Source organism: Ceratotherium simum, chromosome 5 (assembly GCF_057802395.1).
Source record: "Ceratotherium simum simum isolate JZ-2026a chromosome 5, ASM5780239v1, whole genome shotgun sequence".
In the NCBI taxonomy this organism is placed as follows: domain Eukaryota; kingdom Metazoa; phylum Chordata; class Mammalia; order Perissodactyla; family Rhinocerotidae; genus Ceratotherium; species Ceratotherium simum.
This window is the reverse complement of record NC_141904.1, coordinates 78047155-78063926: the sequence shown is the minus strand read 5'-3', so window position 1 is coordinate 78063926 and position 16772 is coordinate 78047155. Positions and strand designations below refer to the sequence as shown.

At 43.7% G+C, this 16772-nt stretch overlaps 1 protein-coding gene across 1 annotated transcript in view; it reads right to left on the bottom strand.

Moving 5' to 3' along the window:
- The window catches only part of ITPR1 (inositol 1,4,5-trisphosphate receptor type 1), a 321115-nt gene that overhangs the window by 45091 nt on the left and 259252 nt on the right, over positions 1-16772 (bottom strand). The window contains exons 47-51 of the mRNA XM_087431374.1: positions 16614-16709; positions 13967-14089; positions 12793-12897; positions 11196-11388; positions 4626-4748 (exon numbers count right to left, since the gene is read on the bottom strand). Coding sequence (XP_087287500.1) covers positions 4626-4748; positions 11196-11388; positions 12793-12897; positions 13967-14089; positions 16614-16709 — 640 coding nt within the window. The remainder of the gene's footprint in view (positions 1-4625; positions 4749-11195; positions 11389-12792; positions 12898-13966; positions 14090-16613; positions 16710-16772) is intronic.

Below are 16772 nucleotides of genomic sequence, written 5' to 3'. Positions count from 1 at the left end.
CTGGCTGCCCTAGTTCATTTGGTCCACGCCTGCCGAGACTCACTTTCCCTCTAAAAACCGTTCCCCCAACCCCAGCTGCTTACATCTTCCCTTTTGATATCCTTCAAAAGGAAAACCTGATTAGAAATGGGTGCAAAGAGGCAGAAGCTTTTCAGAAATGTAGGAAGACGTGGATACTGGGGCATATGTATCACTTCCTGTGATAGATTGTTAGATATCATATTAATCCCTTTATGTTGATTATCATTTATTTAATCCTGTTGTCCACCCTATGAGGTTGGTACTATCATCTCCATTTTACTCTAGAGGAAACTCAGTCTTGGGTTACCTATCTTCCCCAAGGTGACCCAGCAAATGGCCGGAGAATAATGCTTCTGAAGTGGATGGTCCTTAACCACCATTTTTAAAAAAACACATAAAATCTATCCATTTTAAGTGTACTATTTGATAAATTTTGGCAGCTTCTACAGTCATATAACTACCTGTAACTGTCAATACAATCATATATGAACATTTTTATCACCCTAAAAGGTTTCCTTGTGCCCTGTGAAGTTGATACCCTGCCCCATCTCCACCTCCAGGCAACCACTGATTTGCTTTCTATCACTGCCGCTTTGCATTTCCCAGAGTTTCATAGAAATGGAAAAAATAATCATATTCATAGGTAGTCTTTTTAATTCTTTCACTTAGCAAATTTTAAAAACTCATTCTGATTATTGTGTATATTAATATTTTGTTCTATTGCTGAGTAGTATTCCACAATATGGATATACCACAATTTATTTATCTACTCAATAATTAATGGATATTTGGGTTGTTTCCAGTTTGCAGTTATTACAAATAATGCTACTGCAAATATTCAAGTACAAATCTTGGAGTAGGCATATGTTTTCATTTCTTTTGGACAAATACATGGAATTAGATTTTTGGATCCTAAGTATATGTTTAACTTTATAAGACACTACCGTGCTGTTTTCCGAAGAGATTGTACCATTTTCCCTTCCCATCAGTAATACATGGGAATTCCACTTGCTCCACATCATCACCAATACTGGGTATTGTCAGTCTTTCTAATTTTAGCCATTCTAGTAGGTTTCTAGTGGTATGTCATTGTGGTTTTCATTTGCATTTCCCTGATAACTACTGATGTTGAATATCTTTCTTTTTTTGGAAGATTGGCCCTGTGCTAACATCTGTTGCCAATTTTCATCTTTTTTCTTTTTTCTCCCCAAAGCCCTAGCACATAGCTGTGTATCATAGTTGTTGAGTTGTAGCTCTTCTATGTGGGACGCTGCCTCAGCATGACTTGATGAGAGGTGAGTAGGTCTGCGCCCAGGATCTGAACCAGCGAACACGGGCCCGCCGAAGCAGAACACACAAACTTAACCACTACGCCACTGGGCCAGCCCCTTGAATATCTTTTTATGTGCTTATTGGCAATTTGTATATCTTCTTTTGTGAAGTATCTGATCAAATCTTTTGCCCATTGTTTTAATTAGGTAGTCTTTTTATTATTGAGTTGTGAGAGTTCTTTATATATTCTGGATATAAGCCTTTTGTCAGATATATGTTTTGTAAATATTTTCTTCTAGTCTGTGGTTTGCCTTTCATTTTCCTAAGTGCTTAATCACCATCATAAACTGCCTCTTAAGATCTCAGTATAAGAAATGTGACCAGTACAATACATGTACCCAAATCCTGATGGGGTCAATATAAAATCCTGCTGTCTCCGCACCACAAAATCAGTGTTAAAAAAATAATGCTGGATTCCTAAAAACCAACTATAGAAAGATTTCTTTGAGACAACTGGAGAAACATGAATATGGACAGGCTATTAGATGATTTACTGTTAGCTTTGCTAGATACAATAATGGTATGGTGATTATACATATTTTAAAATATCCTTGGAAGTTAGAGATGCACAGTGAAGTATTTATGAGCAAAACAACAAGATGTCTAGACTTTAAAAATCTTGAAGAAAATATAGTAGGAGGATAAATCAAATAAGATTGGCAAAATATTAGTAATGGTTAAATCTGGGCTGATGGGTACATGGCAACTTATTATACTTTTCTTTCTACTTGTGTGTATATTTGAAAATTTCAATAATAAGAAAGTTTAAAAAGTGGTACTATATTTGCTTTAATCATCATGGCAGGCTCACAAATTCAGTAAGAAATCTGAAGCTGCCCAAGTTTCATGCTTTGAAAGACTGTGTGATTCATCAGTTCTGAAATAAATGAGGAAAATGATACTTTTGAAAAGGAGCTTTTAAGGCCACTGCTGTTCTTGGCAGCCACAGGCCTTGTAAGCCACAGGGCCACCTCAGCACACACAACAAGATCATTACATACCTGCAAGAGGGACATTTTGGAAATCTTGGTTTTTAGGATTCAACAAAAATACTAATCTCAAAGACTACTTTCAGATCACCGACCAGATCTTATTTCTAGGCAGGGCTAATACAATCCTCCTCTTGAAGATGGTTAACAGTGAGTATAGAAGATGCCCCCAACATGCCTTACAAAAGAAAAAAACAAATCTCTCTGAGAGTGACTTGATGTATTTGAGGCAATCTCAGTCACTATATAGTGGAAAGGGCTTCCGTAGGTCAGATCAACCTCCCTTCTCTCTCAGGAGATCTAACTATGCTTTCCAGTTAGTCTATCAACATGAAGTTCTGAAGCCCATGCTGCCAAAACAGGAAGCCTGGACTCCCAAGATCAGCCAGGTTGACCACATTGAGAACCACCATTGTAGAGTTGGAAAGACCTTTAACAATCAGCTTATTCAGTGGGTCTCAAACTTAGAAGGGCAAGAAACAGGATGCCCCAGAGACCCTGACTGGGTCAGCAACTATTTTTCCCCGAAATCTATAGGAATTCCCAAATCTACAAGTTTTCACAACCACTGGGTCAATTTAAGCACCTCCTAATAGGGAGGATAAGGAGGACTAATTGAAGCGGCTTGCCCCGAGTTCCACGGCAGATGAGTGGCAGAGCCAGGCCTGGACACCAGGTCTGGACTTTGTAACGCTAGCTATTCCCCTAGACAAGGCTTATCACTGAAGGGGAGGGGAGTTGTCAACCAACTGTTCCCAGACACAGGCCTCAATGCTGCCACAAGTGACCAGTGAAGAAAATAATGATCAGAGTGTATAATAAAAATCAATTTTAAATATTTTTAAAGAAATGGAGGGTAAATGAAAACACATCCAAAGCAACAGTTGAAGAATCTGCTACGATGAGCATGACGACTCCCCTAGGTGAAAGGAGGCCTGGGCTCTGTCACCTCCAACTGAGCTCTGGGCTGACCGCTTCAAACTCTGACCTCTGCTGACTGGCAGCCTGACTAGGGCAGATGTCCCCTCGGAGAAAATCTTGCAGCCCTGTGGACCCACTGAATCTTTTCAGACAGGGGCACTTCTGATTCCTGACATGGCACTGAAAAGGAAAATCCTCCTGGACTTGTGTTTAGGTAGTGCTTTTGGGGGGAAAATCACTCAAATGGCGCTCTCAATGTAACCTAAGGCCAAAGAGAAAAGCTAACTCCTCAAATAGGTAAGTTAGATACATAAGCATCACATAACACGTCATCACTTTCAAATCGGATCTCAAATTTACTTTAATTAAGTATACACAAGCTGTTTTATTACGTATGCACATCTGCATTATTAGCCTCAAGACCTAAGCCTGGAACTTATCCTGCACTGCTTTTGTGCCTTGCTTTCGGGTTCTTTATCCCGTATGTTTCACACAAGGTGGCTCCTGGCAGGTTGTTACATACATATGTGAGGTGATCTGCCAAAAAGCTCTGAAGAAAAATTTAGCTGAAAAGTAGAGTTCCCAAGAGGCTGTAGTGGGTGTCAGAAAGGAGGTGGTGGATGTATAATAGGAGAGGAGCTTCTGCTGGCCCCCCAAATCCCATAAATGTGAATGCCAACAAGTATATTGAGGAGCCCCAAACAGAAAAAAGCCCTTCCTGAATTGTTTGCCTGTTCTCAGCAAAATATGTAGAATGTGGAAGGAGATGGTGGTGGGGGAAATCCACTAAGACCATGGACATCATGTTTTATTATGTGAATAATGTAGCTCTTAATAGACTAAACATCGAAGGATGCACAGTCTGCAGTCACTCAAGCCCTGCCTCCCATCAGTGCTAAAAAAAAAAAAAAAAAAATCCAGAAATTTCTTACAAATTCTTTAGTCTGAAATTAATTCCAGAAGTATGGTATGGGGGAAAAAAATCTACTGGACCGAAGATCAAAGTATCTATGTTCTAGGGTTAGCTCTGCCACTAGCTGTGTGACTTTGGCTAAATCTCTCAGATCTCTGAAGCTTCCCAACATAAACCAAAAAGGCTGACTCAGATGGTTTCCTACAGGTTTAATAGTGTATAGCTTCTTCTCTTTCTTTCGTGGTAAATAAATATGCACACAAAATTTATATTGTTTTAAGTTAGATTTAGAACTAAACCCATGGTAAGACCTATAATCTCATCTTGTCTGTACATGGGTAATTGGGATTCCATATATTTCACCAATACGTCCAGGGATCATATTTAAATACAAGTCAGAGCCTTCCTGCTGCTTCTAGTAGTTCCCTTGAAATTAAAGATATGGGTACCTCCTCGGACTCCTTTAAATGGGTAGAAAAACGCCACAAGCAGATTCATCAGGACGGCCAGGTTAAACGAAATGCTGCTCCAGAAGGACATGTTGCGGGCACACCAATACAGAACGGGCTGGGCTGTGAAAACAACGACGAAGCCATGTGAGGTTCGAGACCACAAGTCAGACGCTGGGAATTCCACATGGCCCTTCCTCCCGCTCCGCCTCTACAAGTCCACTTTTGTTCCCTGTTTTACCACAACAGTAAAAATGATCATTTGTTTTGAAGTTGACTCATGGACTCATAACGACATCAGATTGGTTTATTTCTGTTTGGAATACTTATTGGAACAGAAGATGTATTTGGGGACAAGGGAGAGACGAAAAGGAGAAAAGTTGAAGCATCTAAAATCCCTACATGCCCCAGTCCACACCACCAGTTATGGAATCTAGGGGTTATCCAGAGTTCACGTGCTGAGTCCTCAGTTCCCCCCAGGGCTCTGGGACCAGATGAGATGCCCAGAGAGACTCAAGAATTCAATTAGCCTTTTAGAAGTGTAGGCACTGGTGGGGGGACACCCAGCACTCAGAGTTGGCCCAGCTGGGCCCCAGGCCAGGACTGCTACCATTTGCACACTGCTCTCATGCTCAAAAATCTCTATTAACTTGCTGGTGCCCTAAAAGCAAGACAATGATCTCTTTCTCAACACTGAGTCATTTTCCATTTTCCTTAAGTCTGATGATCCCTCTGGAGCAAGGGAACTAGGAATGACAGTTGCTAACTGGATAGTCAGCAGCAGAGTTCGCATTTCCAAAGGCTACAGTGGAGAAAGGAGGTGGTACCAAAGCCATCACTAGGGGGTAAGAGACACTTTCGATACGGCTGCCATCTTAATCCGCTGTACCCACAGGTGATACCACGGTGGTTGGGCATTCTCAGTGTTAGAACAACAAGCCTGTGGCCACACTGTGTGCAGTGGTGTTTCCTTTTCCCCTGAACTCTTCTTCAGCAGTGCCTTACAGTTAGGATGATGCTCAAAAATAGATGTGGTAGGAAAAATTTCAGACTCCAGGCCAGAGGCAAAATTTCCAAAAGACAGTCTCATTCAACATTATCCCCTTCCAAAGAAAAGTGTGGAGTATGTGAGAATGGATCTCTATCGTGTATTTCTCTTTCCCAACGAAGTCATCATTTAACTTTAGGACAGTAGCCAACAACAAATCCAATGGGCCCTATAACGATGCCTATAGTAGCAGCCAAGCCTTTGGGAGCTTCTATCCAAAATAAAGTTATGGCACAATTAAATGGAGCCTGGGTGATTTAATAGTTGCTCATTTCATGTTTGTACTTGGTAATAGGCAATGTTCCCAAACTACCGAGTTTTAGAGTTACAAGCATCATTTGGTTTAAAATCTCTCATTTTATAAATGAGGGAAACTGAGGCCCAGCAGAGAGCAGAAGCTGTGGAGATCTCATCACCCAGGTCAGTGACAGGGATAAAGACAAGTGGCTTACGTCGCTATTCAATAGAAGAGCTGAGCAGGATTCAGTCAGCCTCCAGTTAACAGCTGATTTTTCTTAAGTTAATTGCTGAAGCAAATTTAAGATGAGAAATCATCTGCTCTGGAAACACCAGCTATTGGTGTTTCTGCTGGGACTGAAGGCCGTTTCTGATCTGGATTTGAAAACTCCAGTCAATGAGAGAAGAGATGGGTGGCAAGAATGGCACAGGATTGATAATTGTTGAAGCTGAGTGATGGGTCCATGGGCACTTATAACATCCTCTCTACGTTACTGTACGTATAAAAAGCTCATAAGAAGTGAAAAGAAAAAAGAGAGAAAATGGGAAAGTTCAGTGATGGTCTATGTAAGCCAGAATTCTCCTCAGGGGGAGCTCTCAATATCAAATGTGAGAGCAGCCACTGTAGGATGCTTTAATATCCTTGTAATAAATAGTCTTCAACTATGGGATATAGTCCACAAATAAATCTTGTTTTTATAAGGCTAACATTCTACTTATTTTGAATATGAACAAACATTCAGTCTTTCAAATCAACTGGGTATCTATCCAGGTGCAAGAAAATACTTAGAGACCAACCTTGATGTGCAATGTCTTCTATTTCCTGTGGCACGTGGAACTGTGTCCCTATCTACCTTTCCAGGCTCTTCTCCCAAGTCTCTTCATATATCATCTCTTTGCATTCCATTCTAATGATGGTTCCCTCAACACACCCTGCACTCTCCAGCCTCTGTACACTCCCCCTGTGGCAATTTAAAAATATGTCCACAAATTCTTTGATACTCCTCTCTTCAAGGGGTGCAGGTTAATTTCCTTCCTCTTGAGTGTAGGCTGGACTTAGTTACTTGCTTTTTTTTTTTTTAAATGAGGAACATCAGCCCTGAGCTAACATCCATGCCTCCTCTTTTTGCTGAGGAAGACCGGCCCTAAGCTAACATCTATTGCCAATCCTCCTCCTTTTTTTTTCTCTTTTTCTCCCCAAAGCCCCAGAAGATAGTTGTATGCCATAGTTGCACATCCTTCTGGTTGCTGTAGTTACTTGCTTCTAAGAAATAGAATACAGTGGAGTGATGGGCATGCCTCCTGAGACTAGGTCATAAAAGGCACTGCAGTTTCCTGCTTGCACATGTGCATGCTCTCTCTCTCCCTCTCTCATATCAGTCATTTGCTCTGAGGAAACCAACTGCCATGTTGTGAGGACACTCAGGCAGCCCTATGGAGGGGTCCATGTGGAGAGGAACTGAGGCCTCCCACTAACAGCCATGTGAATGAGCAAAGAAGTGACTCCTCCAGTCAAGCCTTCAGATGACGGCAGCCCTGGCTGACATGTCGACTGCAACCTAATGAAAGACCCTAAGTCAGAACCACCCAGCTAAGTCACTCCCAAATTCCTGACCCTGAAAAACTGTGTCAGGAAATAAATATTCATTGTTTTAAGCCACTAAATTTTGGGGTAATTTCTTACACAGCAATAGAATGCAACTAACATACCTTCTGTGGTGGGCAAAATAATGGCCCCCAAAGATGTCCACGTCCTAATTCCTGGAACCCGTGAATACGTTACCTTACAAGGCAAAAAGGGACTTTGCAGATGTGACGTTTGCAGTTAAGGATCTTGAGATAGGGAGATTATTCTGGATTATCCAGGTGTATCCAATGTAATCACAGAGTCTTTATAAGTGAAAGAGGGAGGCAGGAGTATCAGAGTGATGCAGCATGAGAAAGCCTTTCCTGGCCACTGCTGGCTCTGAACACAGAGGAAGGGGGCAAGAGCCAAGGAAGGCAGGAAGCCTCTAGAAGCTGAAAAAGGTTAGAGGCTCCAGAAGGCACACAGCCCTGCCAACACGTTCATTTTAGCCCAGTGAGAACCCTTGTAGATTTCTGGCCTGCAGAACTGTAAGATAATAAATTTATGTTGTGAGCCTCCAAGTTTGTGGTAATTTGTTACAGCTGCAACAGGAAACTACTACACCTTCCCTTTCCCCACTCTCTCAGGTTTGTGTTTATCCAAGTCCTCCCCATCCTTCTAGATGCTATTCAGATCCCACCTTTCCTCAGAAGCCTGTCTTTCCCACACTTCCACAGTGTGTCACTGCTTAATGATAGTCCTGCTCATAAGTGGCCACTTAAGTTATAGCCACTTAAAAATCTGCCTGTGCTGTCTGCCCCCATCAGATGGTAAGTTCTCACAGGAAGGAATCACAGCGTACACATTGCTGAATTCCCCACAGTACCTTGTACATGTTTTCTACTCTCCAGGGGCTACAAGTTGGCTGGATCAATACACCCGCTACATTATAGCGAAAAGACAGATTGCCATGATCCCAGATAGGCAGGGCAATTTAAATAACTACAACCCAGGGCATCTCTTGGTAACACGCTTTCCTATTTTTTTTTTTAAAGGAACTAGGCCTTGCTTGATGACTTGGACTCCATGTATATATAGGATTTCCCAGCTCAACTCTGATGTGTAGGATAACCATGAGGAAAAACCCCAAGCAAGAAAGTATCAGCATATGCAACTCTGCCTCGATCTCCTCTGTTACTGTCTTCTAGTTTTCTTGGCCAGGAGTTTTCACTTCACTGGGGATAGGATCTTCAGGAGAAGATGTTGTGAGGTGGGAATGCACAGAAGGGTGTGCGTGTATGTGTGTGTACGCGCATGCATGCGTATTTATGTGTGTATGTGTGTGTTGTGTGAAGAGAGCAGGGAAGATGGCTTCAGGAGAGCATAGAAATTGAGTATTTTAACACTTGCAGAAGGAAATACTAAGCAGCATCAGCCTCAGACAGACCTCACTGTGTATCTGAGCCCTAGCTAAAGATGGACCAAAGCACAGGTGATTCTCTGAGATACTTTCAGGAAAAGATAGAGCAGCTTCATGAATAAGCCAGAAAAATCTTTTCTGCAGATTTATTAGAAGAGAAATAACCTAGTCAGAGGGGAAATTGTATTTCATTTTGATTGCACTTCTGAGTACATTTCTCTCCTCCCTAAAAATGCAAATCATGTTTAATTCAGTTATTATTTTCAATTTTTCTCTGAACAGCCGCTAGCTTTGAAGCCAATTAAAATCTTTCAGTTGACAACTATAGCTGTGTTTAAGCTTCACTGCAACAAAAACTGTTTTTGAAACAAAGACAGACTAAATATGAGAAGGTATTAGCTACAATGCACTATAAATCTTGGAATGATGAGATAGCCATTCTGCAATTAATCAATCGGGTAATCTTAATTCCTCACTTTATAGGTGAGGATCTGGGAGCAGTTAAGTCATCTGCCCAGGGCCATTGAGATAGAGGGTGGCAGAAGGAGAATGCCACTCAGACTCCCCACCTCTTGGGGATGAGACCCAAGGCCAGGCTGAAGACAACATCTCAGAAAGAGGGATGATGAGATATCTCAGCTCACCACAGGAGGTGAAAACCTTTCTATCAGTTCATAAGCCTCTTGTAGAGCCTACAATATTTTATATACATATATATATATATATTTGATAACACAATTCAGAGAGAATAAATATATATGACCAGTCTTAGTAGTCTCACACATTGATAAAGGTGAAAGCATAGTTTTAATAACTACTAGTATGGAGGTTTAGATATATAAATTCAGGATTATTCTCTAAAGTTGGAATCATGGACTATCCCAGTGAAGGACGAAAGCAACAAATAAGAGGAAGTTCTCTTGTATTTAACATAACAGCTGAAAAAACAAGAGTATAAAATGGATGGGGTCTAGGTCTACTTTTTCTTTTGGTATCTTTTTTCTCTGATGGCCCAAGCATGGCCCAAGACATTCAACGCTACTCATGATGCTTGAGCTGGAGGAGCTTAGATGAAGCCACAGTAGGTTACAAGGACACACTGACCTCGGGCAGAATTGTCGCCTAAGTCTTCTGAGGTCCATACCAAGGAGGACATGCGTACTGTTCTGCTAAAGGCCTCCTGGCCCCTGTCAGCCACCAAGCGTGGGGCTGGGTGAGGAACGGGCTTGGCCCAGCAAAATATTTTATCATGTTTTAAAGTGCTAGACGATGAGGCGCCCCTCAGAGATGAGTGAGAATGGAGTAGGGGTGGGGTGAGGTGAGAACAGGGCCTTCTGGCCAACCTGCTTGCACAACCCTCTTTGCCAATGGCTCAATCTAGGGGTGCAGGGAGGGAGAACAGTGGTGAAGTAGAAGCAGCGTGCAGTCAGAGATGCTGCTCTGTGCTGGCCCAGATTGGCAGGGGGCAGGAAGGGGACAAAAGCTCCCAGAAACTTACCTCTAACACAGCTTCCCCTCCCACAGCCCCAACCCACAGAAAGAGCCCCAAAGATCACAAATGTAGCTGGAATCCAGGGTTTCAAATAAAAAACCTGGCTCCTGACTATCAGACAGAAATAAAGCACGATCCTTTCTAAGTTGGTCACTATAGTTGGTGCCAAGCGTACTGAAAGATCACATTAAAACTCTAACGAAAACCAGGCGCTAAGAAGCCCTCTGGGGCAGCCCTATAAAAGAGTTTTAGAGCAGTAATTTTAACCCAACTGGTGGGCTTTGCAACAGGACTTGCTGGTGAGCAACAATGCATCTCATGTGGCAAATGATTCCACTGCCTATAAAATGATACTAGAGTTTAAAATCCGAGCTGCCCTATAAAAGGGGAAAGACCAGCCAGCGTCTTCCGAGCAGGTGTGCTAGTAAATGAGCAGTCAAGGTGGCTGAATTTCCTGCTCAAATGCACCATCCTGGGAGCTCAAGACCTGGCCTTTTCTCTCTTCCTTTCTTTTCTACATCAAGACACCAAAAAAGCCACTCTAAAAGCCTTCATGGAGTTCTCCAATCAAATCAAGTCAAACGCTGCATGAAGGAAGCCATTTCAGGGGAGGTGCCTCCCTGAAGCTGGAGGCCATTTATCATCTACAAAGGTGCAGGACTTCCCCATGCTCAGAGGCGGAACGTACCATAAATTACACCAGCTCTGCTCCTACTTAGAGATACAGGCACACACCATCAAGCCCAGCTTTGTGAAACCCCAGAACCACATCTCTCTGCAGTGCTGCGGAAGCGTTGCTGACCCACCTCGCAGTTTCTTTTGCCAATTCATTTCATTGAAGAGGTCTTCGGACCGCAGGAAGAAATCATTGATCTTGCTGCCTTGCTCATCCCTCTCTGTAGTATAGTAGATTCGTAGTTTGGACTCCTTGGTTAGGAATTCACATATGCTGGGTACAGGGAAGACAATCTGTTCCATGGTTCGGTCTAATCTGACAATCTAGTATGAAAAAATAAATGAGCTTCAACAATCATCTTCAAAAACCTTTTATTAAGGATCTTTGCTATCAGCCACAGACTCAGTACTCAAGATAGAATATAATACAGACCTTGTTCTTGAATCTTCTCTGATTTTATAACCCGAGCACAGGCTGTGTCTCATAGATTTATATACAAAACAGTTTTGGCAAGTCTATAAGAGCATTTTTCTAACCTCAGACCCATTAATTTTACTGTGACCAACTTTTATCTGGAACAATTGAAACTGTGTTTTGTGCACATATTCAGATGAGGCTCTAAGCTGGGGACGTCCAACAGAACTTTCTGTAATGGTGGAATGGTTCTCTATCTGTGTATCTGCCCTGTCCAAAAGGATGGCCGCTAGTCACATGTGGCCACTGAGCACTAGCACATGTGCCTAGTGCAACTGAGGAACTGAAAATTTAATTTTAAACAGCCACACATGGCTAGTGGATACCATATGGGACAGTGCAGCTCTAGACCGTGGTGTAAATCTCACCTACGATCCTTTCTCTGATAGCAAAGTTGGATTTTTTCCTAGCTAGGAAGTTTAAAGAGATCTTTGGTTTATCTAGTTGCAGTAACCTCCTATCTCTTACTTGTCACAGCATCTAAAACGTACACTGCAGGAACCAATATGCTCATTTAACGCTAGCACTCCCTGTTCTTTAAACTAGCTTTGTTGGGCCCCAGGGTAGACACCTCACAGGTTGTCTCCAGGCCCTTCCTAGACTGGCTTAATCCCTAGAGAGGAGGTAGTTTAGTTGGGATTCATCAAATTCTAGGGCGCTGTACTCAGTCACAGTCCTGGGGGGCAGAGATTTCAAAAGGGGTGCAGACGGCAGTACAATAGGGGCATGGCCCCTCTTTATTCTTCCTCCCCAGAGGCTGGAGAAGTCAGGTGAGACCCAGGGCCAATGCTCTCTATAAGAAGATCTGGCTCTTGCTCTCCCAACGCTTTTTTTCCCTGACGCAGCAAGAGAGGTGACTCAGGTCAAGTTTAGTGGGAAACTCAGAGGTGAGGCAGGTTCCCACAGCCCTGGCCCAACACAGTCTACAGCAGGTCCCTCTGCTGGACTTTCTTATAATACTTTCTACTTGCCCTCATGGCCTTGTCAGAATTTGAAATTAATAAGATCTATCCGTGGCTAAATGCCAGTAATGGATTTGCTCAGTGTCTGCCTCCACATTAGGCCTTACGCAGGAATCAGGACTATCTTGGCTATCACTGGACAGTCAGCACTGAGTGCAGGACCTGGTATACAGTAGATGCTCACAACATTTTTATTGCTCAGACGAAGAAATGCATGCCAGCCCAGCAGAGGGCATCGCATATTGAAGGCCCTCAACACAGGCCCATGCCCTGAGTTTACTCTGTTTTTACCTCTATCTGGGCCGTGTGCTTGGCATAAAACTCCAGAGCTTCATCTCCATCCACTTGGCCACCAGGTTTCAGCATGTTCTGAAGTTCTTTGTTATGCCGAGCCAACTGGAACACAAGCACAGAAAACAGGGGAGTTGATGTCTCTTTGCAGCAGGAACACAAGAGCTCCTTTCCAACTTTGGGTATAAAAAACACAGAATAACCAGCGGCAAGCTGCAGGGCAAAGGTGGCAAGAGGCTCACCGCATTCCATCAAGGTGCGTTCTGCACAGCAGCTATTTTGGGAGCTTGGCAGAATAGCATGGAACATTCATGCCCACACGAGGTCCCACTTTCCCCTGATTTCTTTAGCCAGGCAGGAGGGAGATGGGGTTTTCTGTACATCCCCACGGAGCCTCCATTCGGAATGTCCCAAAACCCTCTCTGTGGCTAAATGCCAGTAACGGAGGAGATAAAGGGGCAGGAGATTGTTTCCTATTCTTCCACCAGCATGCCGTGGCAGGGCATACCAACCTCTGGCCCAATACCATCATTGTTTTCTATCTAATTCCTCAAAGAGGTGACAGGGACAGGAAACACAAGCCTGCAGCAGAGTCACAGGCTGCCCACCCACATCAGCAAGCTCAAGGCACATCAACCTCCAGAAAAAGGAAGTATCTTCAAAAGCCCAGCTACTTGGGAAGAGAATTACAAAACAGGGCATTGTGGTGCCAGGGTAGGAAGTATTACTACATCCCCCACAAGGCAAATAAAAAGAAGTCATAATGACAGGTTGGTTCCCAAAGATTTCCAAATACGATAGGCAAGGCAGCTGAGGTTTATTTCTTTAGATTGTTAAGACAGACTCATCAATATTTATGAAAAGCCTAAGACTCCTTTCAACTGTCTCCAAACACAGTCATAAACCACCTAAGTGTCACCACTCATGGTGAATGCTTTTAAGAAACATGGGGATTTCCAAGGACATGACTCTACCATAGTGGAAAAACGGAAGAGTCCTAGAACTCGGCACACTGGGTCAGGTTGCCAAGAGTACCTGCGAGCCACATTAGCATGAACACAAACAGCCCTAGGTTAAAACCTTAAAGGAAAAGCAAGCGTAAGGGCATGTCCAGCTTGGAATTCTGGCACTGTAGGTGAGCAACGTCTGGCAGGGGAGCTCGGGAGGGTCATACCTGATGAGCTAATATGTAGATGTTGTGCCCCACATTCCTGGGGGAGGCAGCTCCGTCCTCCCCATTTTCTCCATCCTCAAATTCCACTTCACCTTGCATGTAGGCCTTCTTGATCACTTCCACCTGCAAGAAGGGCCAAGCGAACAAAGCTCCTGTTTCAAGAAAGAAAGTCCTGTTTCACACAGGACTGGGTCTATAGCACACACGCTATCAGGCTCCCCTCCTGGGGCAGAAACTGCTCATCAAGCTCAGTACTCTTTCCTATCAGGTGTGGACACAGCCTCAGAGTCCTTCTCAACACTGTCACAGGCAGTCACTACCAATCAACCTCCACTGACATGAGAAATGAAACCCATTTGCTCTCTACCTAGACCAAGAGACATTCTGTGGCTGGTTCATGCCCTTCTACTTTGGAAGGGGACAACAGCTCTACAAGTGCCTCGAAACAATAAGATATGATACAGATGTAGGCTAGAAGCCAGGCTTTTCCTATCTGTATATTTGTTCCTGCCAACTTCCCCCACCCCTACCTTTGCCATTTCAGGAAAAATAAGAAATCCATTAGCATTTAGGAATAGGTGGTTAAACTAATTCCTCTGATTCCAAATTTTTCCTTATCCCCCTGAGCCTAATCCATGTGAAAATAATACAATTAACAAGTAATATCTACGGAGTGCTCACTACGGGCCAAGCACGATGCTTAGTATTTTAACATTCTTTCAGAAAATTTAATGCTCACAAACATTTTATGAGGTGTCAAAGATTTCCATTTATTACGGATGAGGAAACAGACTCTGAGAGGGAAAGGGGCATTCCTCAAGTCACACAGTTTGTGAGATGGGATTTGACCTCGGCTCTGTGAACCAGAGGACCCATGCACGCAGCTCGCCTCTTGCTTAGAGCACAGTCGGTACCTGTCTGACTGACTTACCTCAGCTCCCTAAGAACAGGGGTGGCGTCTGCTCATTTCTCAGTCCCTCCCTGGTGCCCAGCACAATGTCCTGGACAAAGCAGGGCCTGGCCAATATTTATCAAATGAACACATCATTCAAGATTTAATCATTTCAAAGAATAAGAACAAAATGCCTTCAACCCGAGTTGTACTAAAAATTAATCATTTTCTTTGATGAGTCAGACAGCATTTCAGCCTCCCGCATTGCCACAAGGCCATTACTCCGAATTATTTCTCATTATCTAAGACCAAGCATGCAGAGAGCCACACATTTCTGTATTGACATCAGGTCAGGCCGAGGACATAATTTTAGAGACAAGATCCTCACTCTCTGAGCTTGTTTTCCTGTCAGTTCTCTCTAATACCAAGTCGAATAGACAGCACATTGCATAGGATGTGGGGGCCAGAACATACACACATACGCACACACACATGTACGCACACACGTGTTCTGTACATTAGAGTTTCTCTGCTAGTTGGATTCTTAGAACCACGTTTGTTCCAGGAAGCCTCCGATTCTTCCTCATGAGCCAGGAATGATGCTCTCCAACCACAAGGGGGCGACCCAGGAATCGGTGGCACCCACAGCCATGGGTGCTGACACTTCCCCCACCCAACATGGGGGCATGTTCTTGATTCATGAATATTGGAATGGGGTCTCTGCGAAGTCATTCCATTCCAACTCAAGAGCGACAAATTCTAGCCTCCCCACCCCCAGTTACATAAGCTGTTATGTAAACTTGGAGAGGACTTCCATCTCAGGCTGAGAACCCACTTCTGACCTCAGAGATCAAAGAGCTGGGCTCGCTGTTCACTTTATTTAGAGGAATACATAAAGGGACTTTCGCCTGGCCCCAAGTGCACATTAGGTCACCAGGCGGCAGAAAAGTTTTAGTGCCCTCATTTAGGTCTGTCAGTTACAGTTTATTTGCGTGGGAAAAAGTCCAAATAGAGAGTTCCGTCCTCAGCTCATTTCCCTGTCTCTGATAGCTGTTTGTCTCACGGGTTGCAGCACTGACTCCCAACTGGAAGTCACAGCCAATTGTGAATATCACTCCTCAAAAATAAACAAGATTGTGTCTTCTTTAAAAAAAAATCAGCACCCAAAAAACACTCTTCAGTTGCCCAGACTATTCGCACCGAGAAGAAATACGAATTCTTTAGCTCTGGACAAGACATGGCAGAAAGAGCAGCAGTGAGTGAGGAAGAAGAAGAAAAAGAGCTGGATTCACCAAGGGTTTATCGTGTGCTGGGCACCGTGCTAAGAGCCTGACATGAACTGGCTCGTCTAGTCATCCTCCGGACTAGTGATATTCTCATCTTCCTTTTGGGGATGAGGAAAGTGTAGCTCAGAGAGTCCAAGTGCCTGCCCAAGGTGACACAGCAAAAAGAGCAGAGTTCTGGACCTGAGTCTGTCAGGCCCCAGACCACTCCCTGCACTGTCTCCCATGAGAGGAAACAGGTGAGGGAGGTTTCCATATGTGGTTGTGCTGAAGGGAGAGGGTAGAATACCACTTATTCAATGCAATACTTCACTTCTCTACCCTCATCAGAGGCCTGAATCAAATGTTCTCTTTATACTTCTGATTTTTGGCATCTTTAAGAAAGCTCAAGGAAGCAGATTCTCTGCTCTGTCACAAATACTGCTCTGATGCTACTTGGTGCCACGGCCAGGGGATCAGCCGTCCCACTCACCAGTTCCTTCGGCCTCATGTTATAAAGTATCCTCTCCGCATTTTCACTGTCGTGCCTGCTCTCCATGATGGCCAGGAGCAACTTCGAAGCATTGTTCTAATTGGAGAAACAAAAGGAGGAGGAAATGGAGAGGAGCTGCTTGGGGCGGCCGGCATCAGT